At 37.6% G+C, this 23,655-nt stretch overlaps 1 protein-coding gene across 11 annotated transcripts; it reads left to right on the forward strand.

The window, feature by feature from the left end:
- The first annotated feature begins 251 nt into the window (after window positions 1–251).
- On the forward strand, window positions 252–23,433 carry LOC106718524 (GATOR complex protein Iml1). Of its 11 annotated transcripts, none has more exons than XM_045677748.1 (27): window positions 252–675; window positions 746–886; window positions 1,033–1,202; window positions 1,356–1,622; window positions 2,122–2,264; window positions 2,381–2,568; window positions 3,261–3,738; window positions 3,953–4,101; window positions 4,220–4,420; window positions 4,619–4,771; window positions 6,355–6,561; window positions 7,814–7,828; window positions 13,657–13,874; window positions 14,036–14,247; window positions 14,473–14,653; window positions 14,873–15,070; window positions 16,435–16,515; window positions 18,138–18,220; window positions 19,895–19,966; window positions 20,161–20,359; window positions 20,494–20,599; window positions 20,681–20,902; window positions 21,275–21,435; window positions 21,567–21,735; window positions 21,871–22,093; window positions 22,583–22,682; window positions 23,167–23,433. In XM_045677748.1, exons 1-27 carry the CDS (start codon window positions 633–635, stop codon window positions 23,371–23,373), a joined length of 4,587 nt encoding a protein of 1,528 aa, XP_045533704.1. In that variant the 5' UTR covers window positions 252–632; the 3' UTR covers window positions 23,374–23,433. The 11 variants fall into 11 exon arrangements, with proteins under 11 accessions (XP_045533704.1, XP_045533707.1, XP_045533705.1 ...); XM_045677751.1 differs by having other exon boundaries at window positions 23,173–23,433; XM_045677749.1 differs by having other exon boundaries at window positions 18,141–18,220.
- The last annotated feature ends 222 nt before the right edge of the window (window positions 23,434–23,655 follow it).

A 23,655-nucleotide genomic window follows, 5' to 3' on the forward strand; every position in this document is an offset into this window, starting at 1 on the left:
GATACTTTGCCAAAAGTACACAAGTGTTCTGTGAAAAGCAATAATTGTTTATATCAAAAAGTAATTGTATTTGATGTATATATTCCTTTGAAGAATTTAAATATTAACACTGTACTTAGATCCAACTTAACCTTTATTTTCTAAATGAAAGTTTTAAAAACCGTTCGTTAACTGTCTACTCAAATCATTTTTTGTCAAATTGACAACGAATGTGTCATATTATGTCATGTAAAACATCACATTTGTTTGTCACAATCTAATCAATACGCAAATAACATTAAATTTTGTATATGTACATTGCGACAGTATAGTTATCCTTACAAAGTTTGTTGTATTATTTAATATTCTCCTTTGTTTCTTTGCAAATATTACGTGAGGTATCTAAGCACTTAGCTAATGTATTGTGAACATTTTGTTTCTATTCGAGTATTCTATTGCCTATACTTACTTTTTCAATTCAGTTGTAAAATATTTGCAATCGCGTTGTTTATATTCTTTCATTGAATACATCATATGAATAATTTTATTAAACTACAGTACAATTAAGTGAAAACTTATAATCTCACCAAAGGACATTTTGTCAAAACCTCGAAGATGCTTTGGTCCAGCTAGAGAAGAAACATTAAATAAAAATGAAATTCTTCAAGCTTATTGTCCATCAATCTAGTTTCAGCCGTAAGTTGGTTTTGGGAAAAATATTATTCATATTTAGACTCAATTATTCATTGTCAATAATAATTTACAGCTGAGGATCTAATAATTAATCTGAAAGATTATCCAGGACTAAAAGAAAAGGATATTGTTGAAATATATCATCCTGAAAATGACTATCCCAGGTTGCTCCTACAGGTGCCCAAAGTGGAAGCGCCTAGTCGGGCGGTTAAAGGTAAGTTTTTGTAAGGGAAAAGGTTAAATATTGTTTTATCTCCAATTCTATTTTTCTATGTCTTTTTATCACAGTAAAATACATTTTGATTTAATTTTTCTAACATTATTCTATATCTATTTGAAAAAGATAATTAAAACTTCCAGATACTATAAGTGTGGAACAAAGTATAGCAACTACTTTTCAGCTGAGAACATTTGCTGATGTATATGTGAACATTGTAAATGTAGCAGATGTGGCATTAGATTCAGTGGAAGTTACCTTTAAAGATCAGTATATGGGCAGATCAGAAATGTGGAGATTAAAAAATCATTTGGTGAGTAATCATACGTAATGCAATAAAGGTGAACATATTTCAATCTATGTAATAAAAAAAGTTATCATCCAAAGACAAGTAACTTTTTTTGTCAGATGGGTTGAAATGGCATATCTAACATGTTTTTTATTTACTTCTGTTTATTGTTTAAAGGTAAGCACGTGTGTGTATTTGAATAAGAAAATAGAATATTGCGGAGGTGCTATTCGATGTCAAGTATATGAAATGTGGTCACAAGGTGATCGTGTCGCTTGTGGTGTTATCACTGAAGATACAAAGATTGTGTTTAGATCTTCAACATCTATGGTGTACTTGTTTATACAAATGTCATCCGAAATGTGGGACTTTGATATACATGGTGATTTATACTTTGAAAAGGCAGTCAATGGCTTCCTTGCTGATCTTTTTGCGAAATGGAAGGTATGTTTATAAATTTTCAGTATTTAGCATTTTATATATCATTTTATTTTATTATAATATAATAAACTTTTGTATTTCAGTTTTAATTTAGTTTTTAATTACAATATTTATTAATTCATATGATTCACATTTATGTTATCATAGTTTAATGTATTCTGTTTATTTGTTTATTGAATTGACCTTATATCACAACTGTGACCCTTAATCCTCTGATAACAAAATAATTATTCAACAATTGGATAGGTTAAATAAATGTAGTCTTATTTTACAACTAACTGTCGCCCGCGACTCCGTTCGCGCAGAATTAAAAAAAACATAGTAAGTAGTCTATGTATTCTTCCAGCTATGTTCTACATCTGTGCAAAATTTCATCAATATCCGTTAAGCCGTTTCGGAGATAACTTCAAACAAACATCCATCCATCCATCCATTTGCATTTATAATATTAGTAAGATGAGTTTTGAAGTCACTTAAGAACTATTTTAATCAATTATTGCAGAAAAATGGCAGTAATCATGAAGTAACAATAGTCCTATTCTCTAGAACATTCTATAAAGCCAAATCATTGGAAGAATTCCCACAACACATGAAGGAATGCTTGCAGAAAGATTACAGGGGGAGATATTATGAAGATTTTTATAGGTTCTTAAGTTTCCTTTTTAATAGATTAATTGCTCAATGAAAATGTAATGAAATTAAATCGAAAATAGTTTTAATATTTTATTCATTCTATAAATTAAATAGTAAAATATTTGCAGAGTTGCAGTACAAAATGAGAGATATGATGACTGGTCAAATGTATTGCTCCAGTTAAGAAGACTGTTTACAGATTACCAGAAAATAGTTCTCCAATACCACGAGAGAGCCAACATGGAAATACCCACTGCTATCAATTCCACTGCAGCTCAAGGAAATTTCCTTGAAGTACTGAATATGAGTTTGAATGGCAAGTTTTATTTATTCTTATAGATACACTAGCTGTACACCGCGACTCCATCCGCGCGGAATTAAAAAAAAAACATAATAAGTAGCCTATATGTTCTACCCGACTATGTTCTACATCTGTGCCAAATTTCATCAAGATCCATTTACCGTTCCGGAGATGCCTTAAAACAAACATCCATCCATCCAATTAAACATTCGCATTTATAATATTCGTAAGATTATTCAAACAATTTGTGTAATAAAGTATTGCAAAAATTTAAAGAATGTCTCAATTCAGAAACTATTTATCATCATCAACATTTACCAATGCTCTGATATTAGATAGCTTTTTGTAGTAAGTATATTTATGCTGTACACAATGGTTTCAAACTATGCTCCACATCTATGCCAAATTTCATCAAGATCAGTTGAGCCATTCTGGAGATACCTTCAAACAAACATCCATCCATCTACACATTCTCATTTTTAATCTATATATATAAAGGAAAGTCGTGTTAGTTACACTATTTATAACTCAAGATCGGTCGAACTGATTTAGCTGAAAATTGATGGAGAGGTAGCTTAGAACTAGGAGACGGACATAGGAACTTTTTTATCTTGTGTGCATTTTTTTTTATTCCGCGCGGACGAAGTCGCGGGTAAAAGCTATTATTAGTTAAATATTTATTAATAAATTGTTTATCTTAATTTCAGTGTTTGAGAAACACTATTTGGATAGATGTTTCGATCGCACTGGTCAGTTAAGCGTAGTAATAACTCCCGGTGTTGGAGTATTTGAAGTCGATCGAGAACTAACGAATGTGACAAAACAGAGAATCATTGATAATGGTGTAGGCAGTGACTTAGTGTGTGTCGGTGAACAACCTCTACATGCTGTACCATTGTTAAAGTTTCACAACAAAGATAGTGGTGTAAACTCAATAGATGATTATTCAATGCCTCATTGGATTAATTTATCATTTTATTCGACTAATAAAAAAGTTGCTTACTCAAATTTCATACCGAGAATAAAGTTACCACCGAGAATGAGTCAAGAGCCTTTAAAAAAGATGTACGAAGATGAAGTGAAAGGAAAGTTAGTTAAAGAGGATGAATATATGCACAATTCTATATTTGATTACGATGCATATGATGCACAAATATTTCAATTGCCGCCTGCACATAGTACATGGTATGTTCTTATGTCTATTTTATAAATACTCATAAAATTAACCATAATAGATTTTTAAATGGGTATTAAATAAGAGACCCTTTTTGTTCCATTTTTGCACAGCATCAGACTAAAAGAAATATAAAATTAAAGCATATCAGATGAAATTTCATATATACTTTTTGCTTTTATACATTTGTTACATTTTAACAATTATCCTAGTTTTTTTCCACAGTGTTCAAAGAGTACACAAACGCACAAAGAAGACATCTGTTGCCGGTCTTGAGATAAGCCGTAAAAGTCCGCCCACTTCGGTTTTACATCACAGGAAAATGTCTGACCCAGACATACATCATAGTCTGGGCGATATGTTGACTGGAGGAAGTATGTATCTTAAGGTTTTGGAGTTCGTAAGAAGTTTATTTGATATATAGGGTGTCCCAAAATTTTTGTAGTGGCTCTATCTAAGTAACATATAAAGAAAATGTCTAACTTTTTATAGATAAATTCGGCGGTCTCGAGTCTACAAGCGATACGACAGATTCTCCAAGTTCCATCAATCGTTTATCACCTCGTAGCTCCATATCTTCTAACAAACCGGTCATACGTACAGGCCGCGCTCTCATCAACCCGTTTGATCCCTCACATGTTAAAGTCAAACTAACAAGTAATAGGAGAAGATGGACACATATCTTCCCAAAAGGTAAACATTTTTAGTTATTGTTACGTAACTTAAGGCTTTAATGTTAGTTAAATATGTAGCTTAAAATTCATTGGTTTAGTTATGTCGCCGAAAAATTTAACACCCTTTACATTTGTTTTTAATTTTTATATATTTTTTTTTTTGCTTTTGACAATTAAATTGTGAATTAATGGCGTATTTTTGTTATTTTTTTTGTAGGTCCAAAGGGTGTTCTAATCCAACAACATCATTACCAAGCGCGGCCCGCGGGCGAGCCTGCCTCCAGGAATGAGGACGACTGCTACGACAATATTACCAAAGATACTGGTTCATCTATAATAAATAACAATCACCCTGTATATCAAGTTGATGGTAAGATAGTAGCTATCTTTATTACAATTGAGGTAACGGGTTTCATAAGTAGCTTTATTTTACTTTATTGTGTTGTATAAATTTCGGTTAAGGATTTTTTATTGTAATTTGTAATTGAATCGTAATATAATTTGTTTATTTTTTTTAATTGTTTGAACTCTGATTTTTTTTTGGATGTGTTGTTTATTTTATGAACTTAATAAACTCGATAATAATATAAATTGATAAATCAGTATTTAAAAAAAAAAACGGAATGAAGAGAGAGAACGAATATGTAAAGGCAGTGGAATTTCACGAAGACATTATTCATGTTAAAATCAAAAGTTATAAAAATATGTTTTAACTGTCATAAAAATATCTCAAAAATATAAAAAACAATTATTAGGTCAGTCAAATTAAGCGAAATTAAGGGATGAAGCTATAATTATTCGCATAGAGCTAACAATTGGTAGGGATGTTTGGTCACCATTTAATGTGAACCAGAAAAAATCTATGAAACTCGCATTTAAAATAAACAAGGTCAAATGTTATGCTTAAGTACAATAATTGTCTTTCTAAACAGATTATCAATTTGTACTCTTCAGGTTTCATGTAAAACTAGCTTTTACCCGCGACTCCGTCCGCGCGGAATAAAAAATAGAAAACGGGGTAAAAATTTTCTTATGTCCGTTTCCTGGTTCTAAGCTATCTGCCCACCAATTTTCACTCAAATCGATTCAGTCGATCTTGAGTTATAAATAGTGTAATTAACACGACTTTCTTTTATATATATACTAGCTTTTACCCGCGACTCCGTCCGCGCGGAATAAAAAAATAGAAAACGGGGTAAAAATTATCCTATGTCCGTTTCCTGGTTCTAAGCTACCTGCCCACCAATTTTCAGTCAAATCGATTCAGCTGTTCTTGAGTTATAAATAGTGTAACTAACACGACTTTCTTTTATATATATAGACTAGCTTTTACCCGCGACTCCGTCCGCGCGGAATAAAAAATAGAAAACGGGGTAAAAATTATCTTATGTCCTTTTCCTGGTTCTAAGCTACCTGCCCACCAATTTTCAGTCGAATCGATTCAGCCGTTCTTGAGTTATAAATGGTGTAACTAACACAACTTTCTTTTATATATATAGACTAGCTTTTACCCGCGACTCCGTCCGCGCGGAATAAAAAATAGAAAACGGGGTAAAAATTATCCTATGTCCGTTTCCTGGTTCTAAGCTACCAGCCCACCAATTTTCAGTCGAATCGATTCAGCCGTTCTTGAGTTATAAATGGTGTAACTAACACAACTTTCTTTTATATATATAGACTAGCTTTTACCCGCGACTCCGTCCGCGCGGAATAAAAAATAGAAAACGGGGTAAAAATTATCCTATGTCCGTTTCCTGGTTCTAAGCTACCTGCCCACCAATTTTCAGTCAAATCGATTCAGCCGTTCTTGAGTTATAAATACATAGTGTAACTAACACGACTTTCTTTTATATATATAGATATAGATGTTGTTCCAAACATTCCTATCAATTTTTAGCTGTATGCGAATTATCGTAGCTTCGATATTTATTTTGACCGGATGATATGATATAGGTAACATAATGAGTAGTCGTAAGCGCATGATTAGCGCGTCCGGGGCACTCGGTGTGTTGGGCACGAGTGTACTGAGTGCCAGCGGGATGGGCACAGGAGTGAGCGGGATGAACATAACTACCACAACTTCGACCACAAACAACGCCTCCCTCGCTCTATTGTGGGGCGCTACGGGCGAACAAGAATGGACTCCTGCATTAACTACAGGTTAGTATTTCTTAACTTATATAATTTATCTTTCAATGCTTTCATTATTTTATTTCAGTATTTTTTGTGGTTAAGTTAGAAATATGATTTGTATATTAGATGGATTATAAATTAATTGTTAATTTGATTCACGTTTTTTATTAAATTTTATAATTCCTTAATTGATTTTGTTTCTGTATATTTTCAATATATAAACAGTAATACTATCAATGTTTAAACCTAAACTAACTGCACCAGAATGGATCTGTAACACAATAACATTGTCATCTGTTCATATCATGTTAATCAGGGGTCACAAACTATTTATAAAAAAGCATCACATTTCAATTAATTTTTCATTTTGCATGGTCCTGGCACGATTTTCTTGATTTATTCCTACATACATTGGCAATAAATATAATTAAAATCAAAATTATTGCTCAACAAAGTATCATAGTTGCCTAAAATCGAAACATTTTTTAGTTACATTTTTTTTTATTCAAGTCGTTGTTAGTGCAGATTATCTTAATTAATATGATTTTAAGGAAACAAAAATAACAAAATTAAATGTAAGGTGCAGATAAATACGTAATAAAATATGTTATTTTGGCCCAAGGTTTTTATTTATTACTTTACCATTTCTATAAAATTTCACTTTTTAAACCTAATATGTAAAATGTATGTGTGCAAAGATTCTATCTTACTAATATTATAAATGCGAATGTTTGGATGGATGGATGTTTGTTTGAAGGTATCTCCAGAACGGCTCAACGTATCTCGATGAAATTTGGTATAGATTTAAATCATAGTCTGGAAGAAAACGTAGGCTACTTATTATGTTTTTTTTTAATTCCACGCGGACGGAGTCACGGACGACAGCTACTTTTATATATGATTCATCGTACCGCACTGCACATCCTTCTCTGTGCAATTTATGTTACAATTATATATTTGTTACTTTTATCATATCAGTTTATGACCCCAGCTTTAATGTAAAATATCATACGTAAATATATAACATACTATATATATAATTTTTACACATAAAATATGTAGTAATATGACATAAAATTTATCTTGTGGGTGCACTCGTTTATTCTATTCATTTTTTATGGTGTTTTTAAGCTTTTAAAAGGCAGTGACGAATTTGTGTATAATATTTGTTTTTATCAACCATGTATATGTTTTATTAAACAATCATGTCATTTCTAATGTTTCATGAAATCGCCGCATTGTATGTCTTCATTCGCGTGGGAACATTTGCGGCGTTAAGCGAACCAAGAAATAGGTTTGATATAACAATTTAATGGAATTGCATTATGTAGCAATTGCGGCGAAGCCTTATTAAGTATATAATTTGCGGAGGTGTTGTAATAATATTGGTGTCCAACCGAAGTTTTTTTTTTTAATATTTAGTTTACGGCGGTTGAAATACATCTTTAAAATCTCGGCTGCTCCGAAAGTCTAGCTTATATCAAGTAGTATAAGTTTTTTTAAGTGTTAGTGCTTAGTAAAACTATATTGTTGATGATAGATTACTCGAAAGTGGACTGTATTGAATAAAACTGTTTTGCAAGAGAATGAATTTACTATTAAACTTTGATTTACAACAAAAAGTACACGGAATTTACAGAATTAAACACACTTTGAGTCCCGCACTGAATCACTAAGTCGCTGAGATATTGCTACTAGCTAGCTGGAGAGTGAGCTGCCCCGCATGCCCGCCACATCGCCGTATATCAGATTTCTTGAGGGGCTTAGCTCGAAGGGGGCCTAAGCGCGCTTTGACGTTGTAGGCGGGGCTTGCATGTGGCGCCACTTCCCCCACCACGCTTACTGCCCCCTCCCCTCTCACCGCTTCATTCCCCGCAACGGGCATGGGGGCTTAATGGCATGGGGGCTAATGCCGTAGCTGTCCGTAACATTCTCCCCCCGGCGTAGATATCGAAGCCTCTTCTGGAGTCGGGAGGACAGCTACCTTTCTGACTGGTCTTCTGAGCAGCCCATCGCATGTCTTCATCTTCATCTCGACGTTCCTTACTATTCCGTCAGGTCCCGGGAACGTTCTTGTAATGATTCCCCGAGGCCATACACTACGAGGGAGGTGACCGTCGGCGATGGTGACCATATCGCGTGGCCTCGGGATAATGTCCTCTGTCCTTTTTGATATACCTCTGGCTCTTAAGGTCGTCAGGGTGTCTTCCTTCGGATGTTTTTCTCTCAGCGTACTCTGGAGTGTCGATTTAACGGAACGCACTAAGCGCTCCCATGCTCCTCCTTGGTTAGGCGCTCCCGGTGCGATGAATTTCCAGTCAAAGCGACGAGTAAGTGCGAATTCCCGGAGTGCCGGTTCCCAATCCGCTGTTGCCTCGTTGATCTCCTTGCTCGCCCCTCGGAAGTTCGTCCCGTTGTCGGAGTAGACGACGCGTGGCCACCCGCGCCGCGCCGCCATTCGCCTTAACGCCTTTATCGCTGAGTCTGTCGTAAGACTGTAGACTAACTCTAAACGTAACGTGCGAGTTGTTAAACACGTAAACAACGCTACCCATCTTTTCTCACGACGTCGGCCGATTGTTACTGTTAACGGTCCGAAATAATCTACACCCGTATATGTAAAGGGTCTTGCGTACTCGCCTAATCTTTCCGATGGTAAATCACCCGTTACTACCGGCCGCGGTGTTGCTTTTCGCACTTTACATATCATACAACTTCGTTCAACTTCGCGTACCGTCGGTCTCAGTCGGGTATTATGAAATACTAGGCATAAACCTGACCGATTCGCTACATACGGACTATATCGTGACGTACAATTCCTAATCTCGACAAGCAGGGTTAGCGAATCTTTCCACAGTCGTACTTTCTGAGCTTTAATTCGATGCTCGGTCTGAATCGCGCCGGCTAATCGAGCCCGTTTTAAACTAGCTCGTCGTTTTAAGCGCGGTATACCTTGTGCCTTAATCGGAGGTACCTTTTCTTTCGCGCCTATTAACGAAACTCTAACCGATCCGTCCTCGTATTGCGTTCGCCAGTAGGCCACCGTCGCGTATGCTTTTTCGCTCGCGTCATTAAATGCGTGCAGTTGGCGTTCGACAACTCCCCCCGTAGACGCGTAACAGCGCGGCAGACGAAGTGTTGCGGCATCTCTTATGGCGTATAGCCAGCTCTGGAACTCTTCCCGCGCAGTTATCGTTATGTAACTGAGAAGTCCTAATGGGTCAAATATTGACATCACTGCGCTTAACGCCTCGAGTTTGTTTGAATTCCAACTCGCTAAAACAAAGCCGGCGTTCGCATGCACCTCGATGACTTCCTTCGTGGTATTCTTCACGTCATCTTCTTTCCAAGGCCGTCCGACGTTGTATCGACCGTCGATCTTGCGAACCGTATCGTTGAATCTATTTAAGGCACGTTCTTCCAAATGACGCGGTTTTGTGATAAGCGATATACCTAATGAATCGATGTCGTACCGCCTCTTTAACAATGCGTTAATCTTGTCGTCTTTGTTCGCGCGGCTTCTGTCTTCGGGTCTCGGTGAGTAGGTCGAGCGAATGTGAAGTACAGTTCCGTGATCTTCTTCACTTACTCTTCGCGGCGTTGACCCCTGTATCACCCAACCGAGTAATGTGTTCGCCGCGATAGGCTCGTTGCGACGTCCGATTCGTATATTACGCGATATAATTAAGTGCCAGTTGTCTGCTCCTATCAATAACTTAGGCTTCGCGTTTGTAAAGCAGACGTATTTTGGCAAACCGTGTAGGTGACTTAACTGCAAATATTCGGTACTCACGGTTTGCACCCCGACGGCTAGACTCTTCACTGTTCTAGCCTTAATTTCGTGTGACTTTTCTTGTCTTTTTCCTCTAACAGTAAGGTTGACGATACGACTATTCGGGTGATCGTTCGTCGCCGATACACAGCGGATGCTAAGTTTACGCGTCGGTCCATTTGCGCCTATTTCTCTTGCCAGTTGCTCATCTATCAGAGATATAGTCGAACCCTCGTCAAGTAGCGCGTAGGTGGCTATCTCCCTGCCTTCTGGTCCGCGTATCAGTACCGGGCACACCTTTAGTAAAGCCGATTCGCACACTGCCGACGTTGACGCGACGAGTGCGGTTTCTTCGGTCGCGCTGCCCTCTTGTTCTGTCGGCGACGCCCTCTCGGCATGTAAAAGTTCGTGATGCCGACCCCAGCATTCGTTGATACCGCATCGCTTTTCCTTACATGCGAAGCGTCGATGCCGGCTCCGTAAGCAGTTGAAGCAGACTTTATGTTCTTGCGCCCACGACCATCTTTCTTTAACACTCATGTTTGACAGCTTCGTGCATTCTTTTACGCCGTGTTGTCCGCCGCAACAGAGACAATGTTTTGTCTCACTCTTGACCGGTGTAATGGTTAGTATTGTGGCTTCTCGTGGCTTCTCACGGCGCGACGTTGTCTCTGTCTTCACAAACGGTGTTGCGGTGTAGGCGTGGCTTAACGCGCGGTCAGCTTCTCTCATCAGGAATTTAGACATGGTCACGATTTCCGGTTCTTCGATGGTGCCGAAGTCTTCAGCGTAATCACACCATCTCGATCGAAGATGCGGACTTAATCTATCGCTCACATATCTCACTAACATAGGGTTACGGAGATACCCTCTGCCGTCTACATTGCGTATTATACACACTATGTTCTGAAGCTTAACAGCAAAACTATTCAACTCTGGTGCGGTCTGGCCGAGCCTCGGTAGGCGTCTGAGATCTTCTATTGCTCTATCGATAATCGTCTCCGTTCGGCCGAAGCACTGCTCCAACGTTCGCATTATCTGTTGCGGATCGCTTTCCGTAAATAACAAAGCGGATACTGCGTCTCTAGCTTCCCCACGTAAACAGACACGTAGTCTTCCCATATTCTCGGCGTGTGTAAAACCGTATAATTCCGTTGACTCTTTCATCGCGGTTTTAAACGCGAGCCACTCCACTGCCGATCCACTGAATACGGGTAACTCACGACTTTTGACACGATCTTAAGTGGCGACTCTCTCCCGGCGCGATGTCGCGGTTTGCGTAGTGCTCACGATTGCGGCGTTCGTTCTCCTCTATCCCGACCCGTGCGTTTATTCTACCTAATAGCGCAGGTTCTAAATCTAGCCCTATTCGTGAGCCCTTAACGCGGTTCGCGGGTTGCGGAAGCGGTGAGGAGGGGGGCTCCCCCCGTATGGTGTTAACATTTTCTACCCATAACGAAACGCGGCTATCTTCTAAATCGTTCGCGGAAACTACACTATTCGCTTCAATCTGCGCGACGTCCCTAGCTAGCTTTTTCTTGACTAATTCCTCTTCGAGTCAAGTCAAGACGTTTTCTTCTTATCTCAGCGAGTTCCTTTGCGGCCCTATATTCCATGTCTCGTAACGCGGCGTTCGAACTCGCGGTAGATCTAACCGACCGAGCTACATGTGCATAAGGCGCGGGCCCTGTTTCGACATTACGTCTCACCGGCGTTGTTTCCCCTAACAATAACTCACTCGACGGATTTTCGGTCATGGCGAGCGCGTCGGTTCGCGGCGCGGTTGAACTCGCCTCCGTCGGCTGCGGGATGAAGTCGGTGTTGTACGTAAATACGGGCGCGGGCACGGCTCCGGTGTCGGCACGAGACGCGGCGTTGGCGGAAGGCGACGCGGGCGTGTGTTCGAACACGTGTACTTCGACGGGCGCGTTATCTTGTTTCTTCATGCTTCTTGTTAGTGGCATTTTATCCCTCGTTGCGGCTTCCTATCGTCTCTAAAGAGACGCACGCATTGGTTGCCGTTGCCGATCCGCCAAAAGGCGTTACCAGACAGTTACCGTTTGTCACCGTTAGGTGGTAACGATCCGGCCGCGTAAACGCGGTTTTTGAAACTAGATAAGACGTTCGTCTGTTCTAACTATTCGATAATTCTTCTTGCTTGATCCGGCGTCGAATGACCAAAGAACTGTTGATGATAGATTACTCGAAAGTGGACTGTATTGAATAAAACTGTTTTGCAAGATAAGAATTTACTATTAAACTATGTTATTACAATAAAAAGTACACGGAATTTACAGTATAAATCACACTTTGAGTCCCGCACTGAATCACTAAGTCGCTGAGGTACTGCTTCTTGCTTGCTGGAGAGAGAGCTGCCCCGCATGCCCGCCACATCGCCGTATATCAGATTTCTTGAGGGGCTTAGCTCGAAGGGGGCCTAAGCGCGCTTTGACGTTGTAGGCGGGGCTTGCATGTGGCGCCACTTCCCCCACCACGCTTACTGCCCCCTCCCCTCTCACCGCTTCATTCCCCGCAACGGGCATGGGGGCTTAATGGCATGGGGGCTAATGCCGTAGCTGTCCGTAACATATATATATGAGTAAATCAGAGATTTCATAGTTAAATGTAGTAAATTGCAGCCGCCTGAGTAATTTTAATTCGTCTATTTACGATTCGAAAAAGTTCAAAAATCCTGTTTCGGTCGGACACTAAAAAATAACATGCAATCGCTTCGTAGTTAATTTGTAGCAAATCCAATACGTATGTAACAATTTTAAACACGGGGAGATTGAACGCAATCATTTAATTTTTTTCACGCTTCATTTAATTTGTGCCAGGACCGTGTCTTGAAATATTGAAAATGCTTTGTAGTTTTCGTTTTTTTTTTAAGTATTGTAGAGTATTATTAGCCGAAAGCAACAACTATGTAATTAATATGGACATGCTTTTTACAACTTCTTTGCTTGGCTTTTTAACGATAATGCATGTTATTTCTTGCTTACTATATACTTATATAAAGGCCGTTTACCTTAAAGTTTGTAGCATATCCATATTAAGTTGTTTAACTTTATTTTTAAAAATATGCTTAACTATAATTATTCAATATATTTTGACATATACATTATATTATGGGAAATATGGTATATGTAGTATTTTAAATAATCACAAATTATTTGTTCATCTGCATTACTTACTATGTGAATGCACCTACTAACAAAATATGTATATACAAATAAAAATAACTAATTATGCATTACTATTTGATTTTTAACCGTTGTATTTACGGAATACTCACAAACTCCATATTTAAATACAAATATACTAAGAAAACCAATTGAAATCACAAACAGGCGTAGATTGGAAGTCTCTCACCATACCAGCGTGTCTCCCCATCACTACGGATTACTTCCCGGACAAGAGATCTCTGCAGAACGACTACCTGGTGTCGGACTATAACTTGTTACCCGATGACGTCAATGCCGACTTCGCACAGAACCGCGCCATATACAAGAAACCGCTCACAACCAACGAAGTGTTCAAGGAACTCGTCTCACAGAGATTAGCTCAAGTGAGTTTTTTTTAGTAAGATTAGTAAGAAGAAAGATAAATAGTATTACATCACGTTTTATTTTCTGGTTATGACTGTGAGGAAGAGGAACAACAAGTATGGATGGACCCAAAGTGACCCAAAGTTAATTTTTTACTATATATATTATTAAACTTTCTCAGGGTTTCCAGTTAATTGTGGGAGTAAATGAGAACGATGTGATAGAATCTCATTGTCCGTCGACGCCGGCCCCGCCGCCGTCAAAGGTGGCTCCGCAGTACGGCAAGCCGGCCAACTCCGCGCCCACCAAGCGATACCTGCTCTCTATTGGTAGAATATTCCATAAGCTCACTCTGGTGGGGTCTACCATCACCGTCACGAGATACCGACCCAGGTGAGAAAGTTTTTTTAAACAATTTACTCCAATTTTTTTTTTAAATTACTGTTTTTAGAACGTCCTGTCTTCATAATTTGATGTAAATTGCAGAAGCTTCCAACTTACTCTTTACATCTCTTCCTACACTTGTAATTTTTCTTGTTTCATCGTTTTTAATCTAGATAAATTATTAATCATACACAACATTAACTAGCCTTATTTTTCACATTCATTGTTTTCCAGACATCCCTACCCTCCGTTCAACATTCACTACCGGTATCGTTTCCATGCGCCGTACCATGATACCTACGAGGTATCCTGGGTATCATTTACTACAGAAAAGCTAGAGAACTACAGCTGGAACTACATGGACCACTACATCTGCACCCGAGGTGACACAGACTTCGCACTTGAAGAGGTAACGGTAAGCTGTATTATTACAAAACATGCCATTTGTGCAAAGAAATTGTGCAAATAATTTGTACAAAAGTACAATTTGTGCAAGTAATTTTTACAAAAGTGCAATTTGTGCAAATATACTTGTACAAGAGCGTTGGCAAATAAATTTAGATTATGGAAAAGTTTCTTAAAAGTAATAATATAACTTAGATCAAATCATTATTTTACAATTTAATGATTTCAGTCCCTAAAATACTGGAGATTCAGAACTTTATTATTACCGCTGACAAATCCAGCCACCAAACAAATACTGGAAGATGAATCGACACATTGTGACATCTACCCAACGCCTACGCGTCAAGATTTGGACCAACTGACAGATGGATTTCTCAAAATGACAGAATTATACTTCAATAAAGTCAAACGACCTATCAAACAGAGGGTAAGTATTCCTAAATTCTATAATTTGAAGCAGTAAAAGGAAAAATATTAGTTAAAAGTATTTTTAGCATTGATTTTGTACTTTTATGTATAAAATATTGAAAAGCTATTTCAGTAAAATAAAGAAAACAGCTCGAAACATTATTTGCAAATTGATAAATAAAATTGGGCACAGAAGTTGCTCTTTATAAAATTATTTCGTATTCTGTGCTTAATTCCACGCAATTTATATAAAATATTGATATGATATTTGCAAAAAAAAAAATGCTTCAATCGAATAGAATCCAAATCCAGTTTTAAAATCAACAATGCTTTAATAAAAATAAAAAAATTATTACTACATATTTGTACATATATTTTTTTATTAATATGTGATATTGTTTACAGTTTGCTCACTTGTATATTTCAACGTAACACGTAGTTGGCATGATTTATTGCACAGATGTAACACGTAGTTATAATGCACTGCATGTTTTAAGCACGTTACAATATACACTTACCTCTTTTAAATCAATTAATATAAATAATTTCTTGATTGAATTAACAGAACTCAAACATGAAATTATTCTTGCAAAGGAAATCTATCGCATGAAATGTATTATACTTTTTATCCAATTTTTAAGTATAAGATTTTTTTAGAATGAAACTATTAAAATGAACTATTCTCGTCGAAATAAATGAAATGTTTTGTAAAAAAATAATTTCAACATTCTATACTTGAGTTTGTTAATTTTAAACATCTGGTTTCGACTTTAGTTGAGTTTTATTTTGTTGATTTAAGTAAAATCATTTTTTATTTTCAATAGAACATATTTTTTTTTGGAAACGAATAATAGAAAAATTCTGTTTACTTTTTAAAATCTTATACTTATTTAAATTGGGTTATAATTTTGTACAAAAAAGTTATGTATATTATGTCATATTGTAATGAAATGTTTGCATTTTGTTTGTTTGCCCAATTGTTTGAACACGATGTACAATTTCCTGTTTGAGTCAACCTGGATTTACCAGAAAGTCCTTACAGAATATGTCTCAAGAGTTGGTAAAAAAGACCTCCTCTTTTATATTTTTAGAGGATATGGCCATACACTGTACAAATCTTTATTCCCTACACATTCAGATTGCCTTGTAATATTACCAATGTCGATTACATATTACATTGCATTTAACAATAACATTGTGTTTGCATCGGGGATATAGTAAGATCGATACTCTCATGATGTTAGACACAAAATCGTGTTACGATCGGCGTTAGGGGAGAAGAGGGTATTACGGGGGAAAGGAATGGGGGTTCGGGCGGGGATTGGCGGGGAGGTAGAGGGTGTTTGGTGTGATGTTGGCGCGACTACAGTGGATGTGCTGCAGATGGCGCTGCCGGCGGGCGGGGCGGAGGCGGCCCCCACGCGTCGCCGGCACTCCACTTCCATCCTGACGCGGAACGCGCAGGTACACAAGTACCGACACAACCGCTCGCTATACTGGACATGTACACACACGTTTACAAACTAATATACTGCTATGTGCACTCCTAATAGATTTCAACATCTTGATAGTTATATCTATTTGTTAAATTTTCCTAAATAAATACTGCTATGAAACATATACAGCTAAAAGTAATCGCTATTTAAAAACAGCTATTTGCGTTAGTCAGATTATATTCCAATACGTTGTCCAATTGCTTTGTAACTTTTTTGCACACAGTAGATATTAGTTTGACAACGATTTTTCGACTATTCGAGATTTTTTTTGTTACCATAAAAATTAGTTTTCAAGTATCAAAATTGATTAGATCACATTGTCCGGTATAGTAGAAATGACGCGCTGTGTTATAGTCCTTTGACTAAGTCTGACGACTCAAGTTTCCCTTTTGTTTTTTTTTTATAAATCTGCGTACCAAAAACACTGCTCACTTCTAAAGCTCTATGATGTTATTTGATATTTCCAGACCCATAAAAACAATAGTAAAGATGTTACAATGGATAATAATTTCTATCAGAAGTACATATATAAAACAAAAGATATATGTTTATTTTCAGTAATTTGACCTCCATTAAATAGAAGAATAAATTGAGTTTTGTAGAATATATTTATTGGCAATAGATACGTAGTATCGAAACTTTTTAACCATATTTCACTCTATTTTTCTAACCTTAATGAAATTATTGGTTACGTTATTGTTTTAATCGTAGTTAATAGTTCTAAGCTACTATCGAAGTATATCATTTTCTTCTTAAGTTGCCAGTTAAAATTGGCTATTAAATTTCAACCGTTTGTAGTTGTTTTAGAAGGTTCTTGGTCGGCGTAGGCTATGTTTTGCTGTCGCATGTAGTTTTTTTTTTTCCAACTAATAAGGCGTTCACACATTTTAATGACATAATATCATTAATGATAGCTCAAGTAGCTTACCAAAACATCGCTATGAAATTTATAAAGGCAGCGGTTTCAATTTTCAACCTTACTCCGCTTGCATAAAGACTAACCGTAACTTTCACTTTATAATAAACTTTTTAACTGTAGTTTTCAATTGTAAAGACTTTAAGCTTTTACGTATATCACCTTCACGAAAAAACTAATTAGATTTGATATGCTATCCCATACTCAAGTGACATGCGTACATATGAGCACCGCTTAAATACAAGTTAAGCAAATGCACGGACCGCACTTTTTTACCTTGTACTTGTTTGCTAGCTTTATAAAGTAGTGTCGTAATTTAGGTTAAATTTAATTTAATTTGTATTATGTGGCGTCACCAAATGCACCTTTGTTAGCGTTGGATGATCAAATTAGACTTTGTTGTGATTTATTTAGGGTATAGATTTGAATGCAAAGGTAAGCCTTTTATTAAAATTTTAGTGGCGAGGCAATTTTTTTTGTTTTTGTTGAAACTATTTGATATTGATGATTGCAGCAGATATAAGAATGTTTTGAACTCTCCTTCACATACCTACTAAAGATCGAAATATATCTGTATTTTAATAAAGGCCTACCTGTGTATAACTGTTAGATTAGGGTGTTAATGATGGGCGAAGTGCGTGTCGTTGAGTAAAGGTGCGTGTTGTGTGATGTAGCAGGGCGGTGTGAGCTCGCCCTTCAGGGAGCGCGTCGGCAGCACCCGATTGCCCGACCGGCCGCGGCTCCGGATGGAGGCCATGTCAGTATAAATGACATGTATTACATGCTAAGACCGACAAACTTATCTCACCTGGTGAATATAACCCCAGAACTTCACTAACACTTGTTTTAACATATTGCCATCGACGATATGTATTAACACAAGTGTAACTTGTGTCGAAACCCGCCGTTAGTAAAACAAATCGCAATATATCCTTAGCGATGTCTGTCAATGTCTAAAAAAATTCTTGTCGGATTATTGCTGTCTTGTACAGCGACCTTTTTGGTTAACTTGGTTTTACATATTTTATGACCGAACCATGATAACAGCGTTGTCACAGCGTCAGATAAGTTTGTCGCACTATACGTATCGCGCGCACAAGTCTAACAAACGAATTTCCACTGCCGAAATAGTTGTACAAAAAAATGTTGTCATCAGAAAACACCATGACCATAATATATCTTAAAATTTATAAACTTGTGCGCTCGATACAGATTAATACGCCCCGAATTATGAAATAATTTATACGAAGATGTTTTAAAAAAATCAAGCCGGTGTTATTTTTAACATGACTAAAATAATTACGTTATTTACAGTACGTTACATACGTAAAAATTATTTCAAGCCGCTTATTTTTGATCTCTTTCTCACTCTATGGTGTTGCGTTTGGTTTTGGTTTTGATTTTTCGCTTTTGCTATAGCGCTCTCTAGCCTTTCACAGGTCTTTAGTCTTTTATATTTATAAAATTTCTTATTTATGCAAAGCAGTATAAAAAGGAGTAGAACATGATGTATTATTGTAGTAATTAAATTACAGCTTATTGTGTTTTTTTTTTAGTTTAACGATTAAGAGCTACTTAACAAGTAGCCTTATATTCCTTTCTTATAAAAATATTTTTATCATTTTAGAAGTTTAAACTTTAACAACCTTAAAGACTTTCAACTGTTTCATTTTGCAGTGTTGCCAGCTTAGATGCACTTTGTATCTCACTATTTAGAATTAATTTTGACACACTCACAAAATTTATTACGCTTTTCTGATGTCACAGATTGTAAAACTAAAATTATTATTTCAAATGTCTGCTATCATTTTCTGTTTCAACGCTTGCTCTTCCCTATCTCTATCGGTTGCTTGTTTTCTTATCCTTTTCGAATGTTTCATTGCAGCAAGTATCACCTACTAAGTCACTAAACACTAGCCAATGCAACAAGTAAGTATACATGCTTTTACATTCCATTTAACACGAAATAAGGTTCACGTATTATATACATTTCATGTACCTTGCCGGCCCAAAGTGATCGGCACTCTACCCTCGCATCCCGCTACGCTAAGAGCCGCCAAGATACGTAAAACTATATAACGCAGCTCTATAATCAAATAGTTTTGCAAAGGATGTTGTTGTAAAATAAGTATAGAATAAATATAATGGTTTACCGCTTTTATCAATGTCAACTCTATTTCAAACTAAGTGCTAAGTATGTGAGAGAAAAAAGTAGATTTTTTTATGTCTTAATAAATTAAAAGAAACTGATAAATATGTGAACCTCATTTTACTCCTATGAATATATTTTAACCAATTATTGCTTCTTCCTAATATCATCTACATCTATTATTTTGATATTGCGCTTTTCGATCTTTGCATGCGTATTGCTTATGCATTGTTAAATGTTTTAACTTAATTATTTTATTAAAAGACTAGCTGTGTATTTCAGGGCGGCTGCCAAAACGGTACTCGAGCGGACACAATCACAAACAGGAGAAACTGAAGACACGTATGATGATGGGTGAGTTTACACAATACACAAGTCATTTAACATAATGTCACAAAATATTCAATCGAAGTGCGATTTGACTCTTGATTTAGTTACCACAATCATAAAATTGATTTTAAAAACAATGATTCTTCACTTCTATAATAATCCCACTGTATTGGAGGTTGATTCAATAGTTTTAGTCTACAAAATAATTCGGCTTTCAGCGTGATAGAGCCAAAGTTGAAAGCAAACGCTAGTCTATCGGAGATAATCGAGCGTATGCGACACCCGACACTGGGTGTGGGCTTCCTGCAGCAGACGGTCAGCCTGCCCTCTCATGCCTTCGTCTCCATATACGCCATACACTGGCTGCAGGCAAATATGGAAGGCATGACATATGAAAAAGCAACCACTATTATGGAGGTACGAAACGCAGAATCGATATAAATACGAGTTCGATAAAAAAATCGTGCATTCAAATCGACTTGGAACGTGAAGTGTGCACGCAAATATGAACAAATCATCAATTTGTCATAACAATAATTTGTAATTTTCAGAGAATGTTACAAGAAAAGATGATTTGTCATGCTTCGGGTGACACGACAAAACGATTCGTAGTCGGTTACTATATGTACCATATTCTGCCGCAGAGGAAAGATAAAGGTGATAAGAGATAAGATAAGAGATACAAGGTTTATATTGAAGTCTTTAACGGAAGGATTTACAAATGATCACAATTCTCAGAGCTAAGTGACTACGTGAAGCCGCTGGGTGACCTGCAGAGCTTCGAGAATGAATGGATGGAAGTTGAAGTGTTGGGACCGAGGTCCCCATTGGCGGTGACGGGGCCGGGAGCTCGCGACATCGCGGGGGCGGGGCCAGGCGCACGTGACGTCACCGGTCTCCCCGCCTTCCTTGCACCCAACATCGACCCCAAGTACATGAGCCGCGCCGCCGATACTGACTGTGAGATTGTCATTGTTTTAATCTAATTTTTACATACGTCGTCCCCACCGAGGGACTCGGAACCTACCCAAGTTAGGGTTGACTAGGCTATAGTTACTCAACCACCCAGTGCGGATTGGTTGACTTCACACATATCTTTGAATTTCCTCTCAGATACGTGCAGGTTGCATTACTTTTTTTTTATTTATTTGACCCGATGTGAGAAGTTTTTGTGACACTGTTTTCGACTTTTGCAAGGGTTCTAATGATGTGTTATAATTTAGTTTAATTTCTACCCACCGGGTTAGTAAATTTGTAGGTCTATAACTCTAGTGCCGTCTGATCATGTAATTTGATAAGTGTATGTAAGAGTTGATTGGTGATATTATTCAGTGCCTCTATATAAAAACACACATCTGGACATCGACGTGAGCAACAAGAGCGACCGCATAGAGTGGGGACATGCTCGCTACCAGGCCACCTTCCGACCCGACCAGGCCTACGAGATGTGCATACAGTGGGCAGTCGCCAGCGGAAATATCGTCGCTGAACTTGTAAGTAACGTGCTGCTTTTTACATCACTATCCAAGAAGTTAAGGTTAACAGACATGGCTCTTTCTTCAAGTAACTTTGATCAACTATTTCCTATGCGTATTCAATTGATTATTGGTGTTTAATTTTATAGATATTAGGATGGGCTCGCAAAGCACAGAACTGTCGTTTACAAATGGTGCCAATCCCTGCTGATCCGTTGGCGTTACCGTTTACATTGAAATCGGATCCCCTACGAGGACCGATTTATGTACCGCTCAATGAAGAGCCATTGCTTAGAGGGAAGAGTGCTCTATTTGAAGGTATACATATCGTTCTTAAATAACTTACGTGTTTTAAGTGATGTGATAATTAGTTAATAACAGTAAAGGTCCCATGAAATTCTGTAACTAAATCCAAAATGCAGCAATATTTTTAAAAGGTAGGTATTTCCACAGGTTTCCCGGAGGAGACGTGGGAGGAGCGTCTGTTTCTATTCCAGGAGGCGATCGCATGTCGGTTCGGGTTCACGAAGTGCGTAGAGAGCACCATGCACAAGGGTGTGGGCGACCAGCTGTATGTTCACGTCACCGGCAACATGTTCGTCCTCATACCTACCGCAGCCGCCGCAGAGCGCCGCGCGCACCACAAGCCTCCCAACAGGCTGCTCAACGCCAACAGGTAACAGAGATACACAGCAAGAGAGAGAGCAAGAGTGTGCCAGAAAAGGAGAGAAAAGACTGAAAGTATGTACCTTATCGATAGAGAGAGGAATAGACAGAGAGAAAGTATGTACATGTCTATGTTAAGCGGTTTCGTTGCTATTTCGGGGTCGCCGCTTGCTCGTTTGTCACTTTGTAATAAGTAAAGATAAAGAGAGAGAGAGAGAGAGTACCAAAGAAAGAGTAGGATAGGCTCATAAACATTGGTTTAGTGCATTATTATTATTAGAGCTTATTTAGTCAGTTTATTTAGCTTATTTAAACTAACGAGTGAACGGCCACCTGAATTCGCAGAAATAGCGAGACGACCGTTGCCCATATATGCCCATAAGTAACTAGTGCGTACTGCTATTTCTTTCTCGATGTTATTTTTTCAAAATCGAGAATAATTAAAGTTCTAAGTAGGTTGTCAAGACTCAATGTATATTGTAATAAATGTTATGTACAGGTACCCGGTGCACACAGACGTGGCGGCCAGTCCGCACAAGGGCTACATCTCGTGGCACGTTAACGATAAAAATAAAGATGAATTCGACAATAGCAGGCGGGTGAGTACTCTTCTTACATCTTACTTCTTACTTCTATATATATAAAAGAAAGTCGTGTTAGTTACACTATTTATAACTCAAGAACGGCTGAATCGATTTGACTGAAAATTGGTGGACAGGTGGCTTAGAACCAGGAAACGGATTTTTTTTACCCCGTTTTCTATTTTTTATTCCGCGCGGACGGAGTCGCGGGTAAAAGCTAGTTATATTATAAATGCGAATGTTTGGATGGATGGATGGATGGATATTTGAAGGTATCTCCGGAACGGCTCAACGAATCTTAATTAAATTAGGTACAGATGTAGAACATAGTCTGGAAGTACACATAGACTATACTTATTACGACTTTTTTTAATTACGCGCGGACAGAGTCGCGCGCGAGAGCTAGTACCTTTATTAACTTATAAATCGATTGTTTTAAGTTTAAAAAAGACATAGGGAATAGAAAATAAACGAAAGGATAAACGCATCATTGATACAACAGTTTCAGATGGGTTTCCTATGGTCATGGAACCACATGATATCTAAGAAGTGGAAATGGTTGCAGCCGGCGACAGGTGATGAAACATTTCAGATGCGCATGTTGAGAGATTTCAAACACTTTTGTGCGAACCACGAGCAGCGGCTGACACAGTTCTGGGACCATTGCTGGGATCTGCACGAAAAAGCCTCAGGAATTAAATCATCTTGATTACACTTAAATATACGCATCAACTATTGTTATATTTTTATTAAAGGCTGTATTAAAATACTTTGTTTTTTTTACTACCCTTAATTAGGTCAGTAAGCAGTAATCGTTTTGATGATTGCTACCAAAACTTTAATTCTTATTACAAAACAAGAATATATAGTAGGAAAGATGCATACAAAACGACAAACATGTAATTATTTTTCTTAGAGTCGCAGTTGTCGATGCGCTGTCGTTATTTTTACTATACGCAACTTAACTTTGTTTACAAATCGTTGCCATGGT

The sequence above is a fragment of the Papilio machaon genome, chromosome 4, assembly GCF_912999745.1.
Source record: "Papilio machaon chromosome 4, ilPapMach1.1, whole genome shotgun sequence".
Lineage (NCBI taxonomy): Eukaryota > Metazoa > Arthropoda > Insecta > Lepidoptera > Papilionidae > Papilio > Papilio machaon.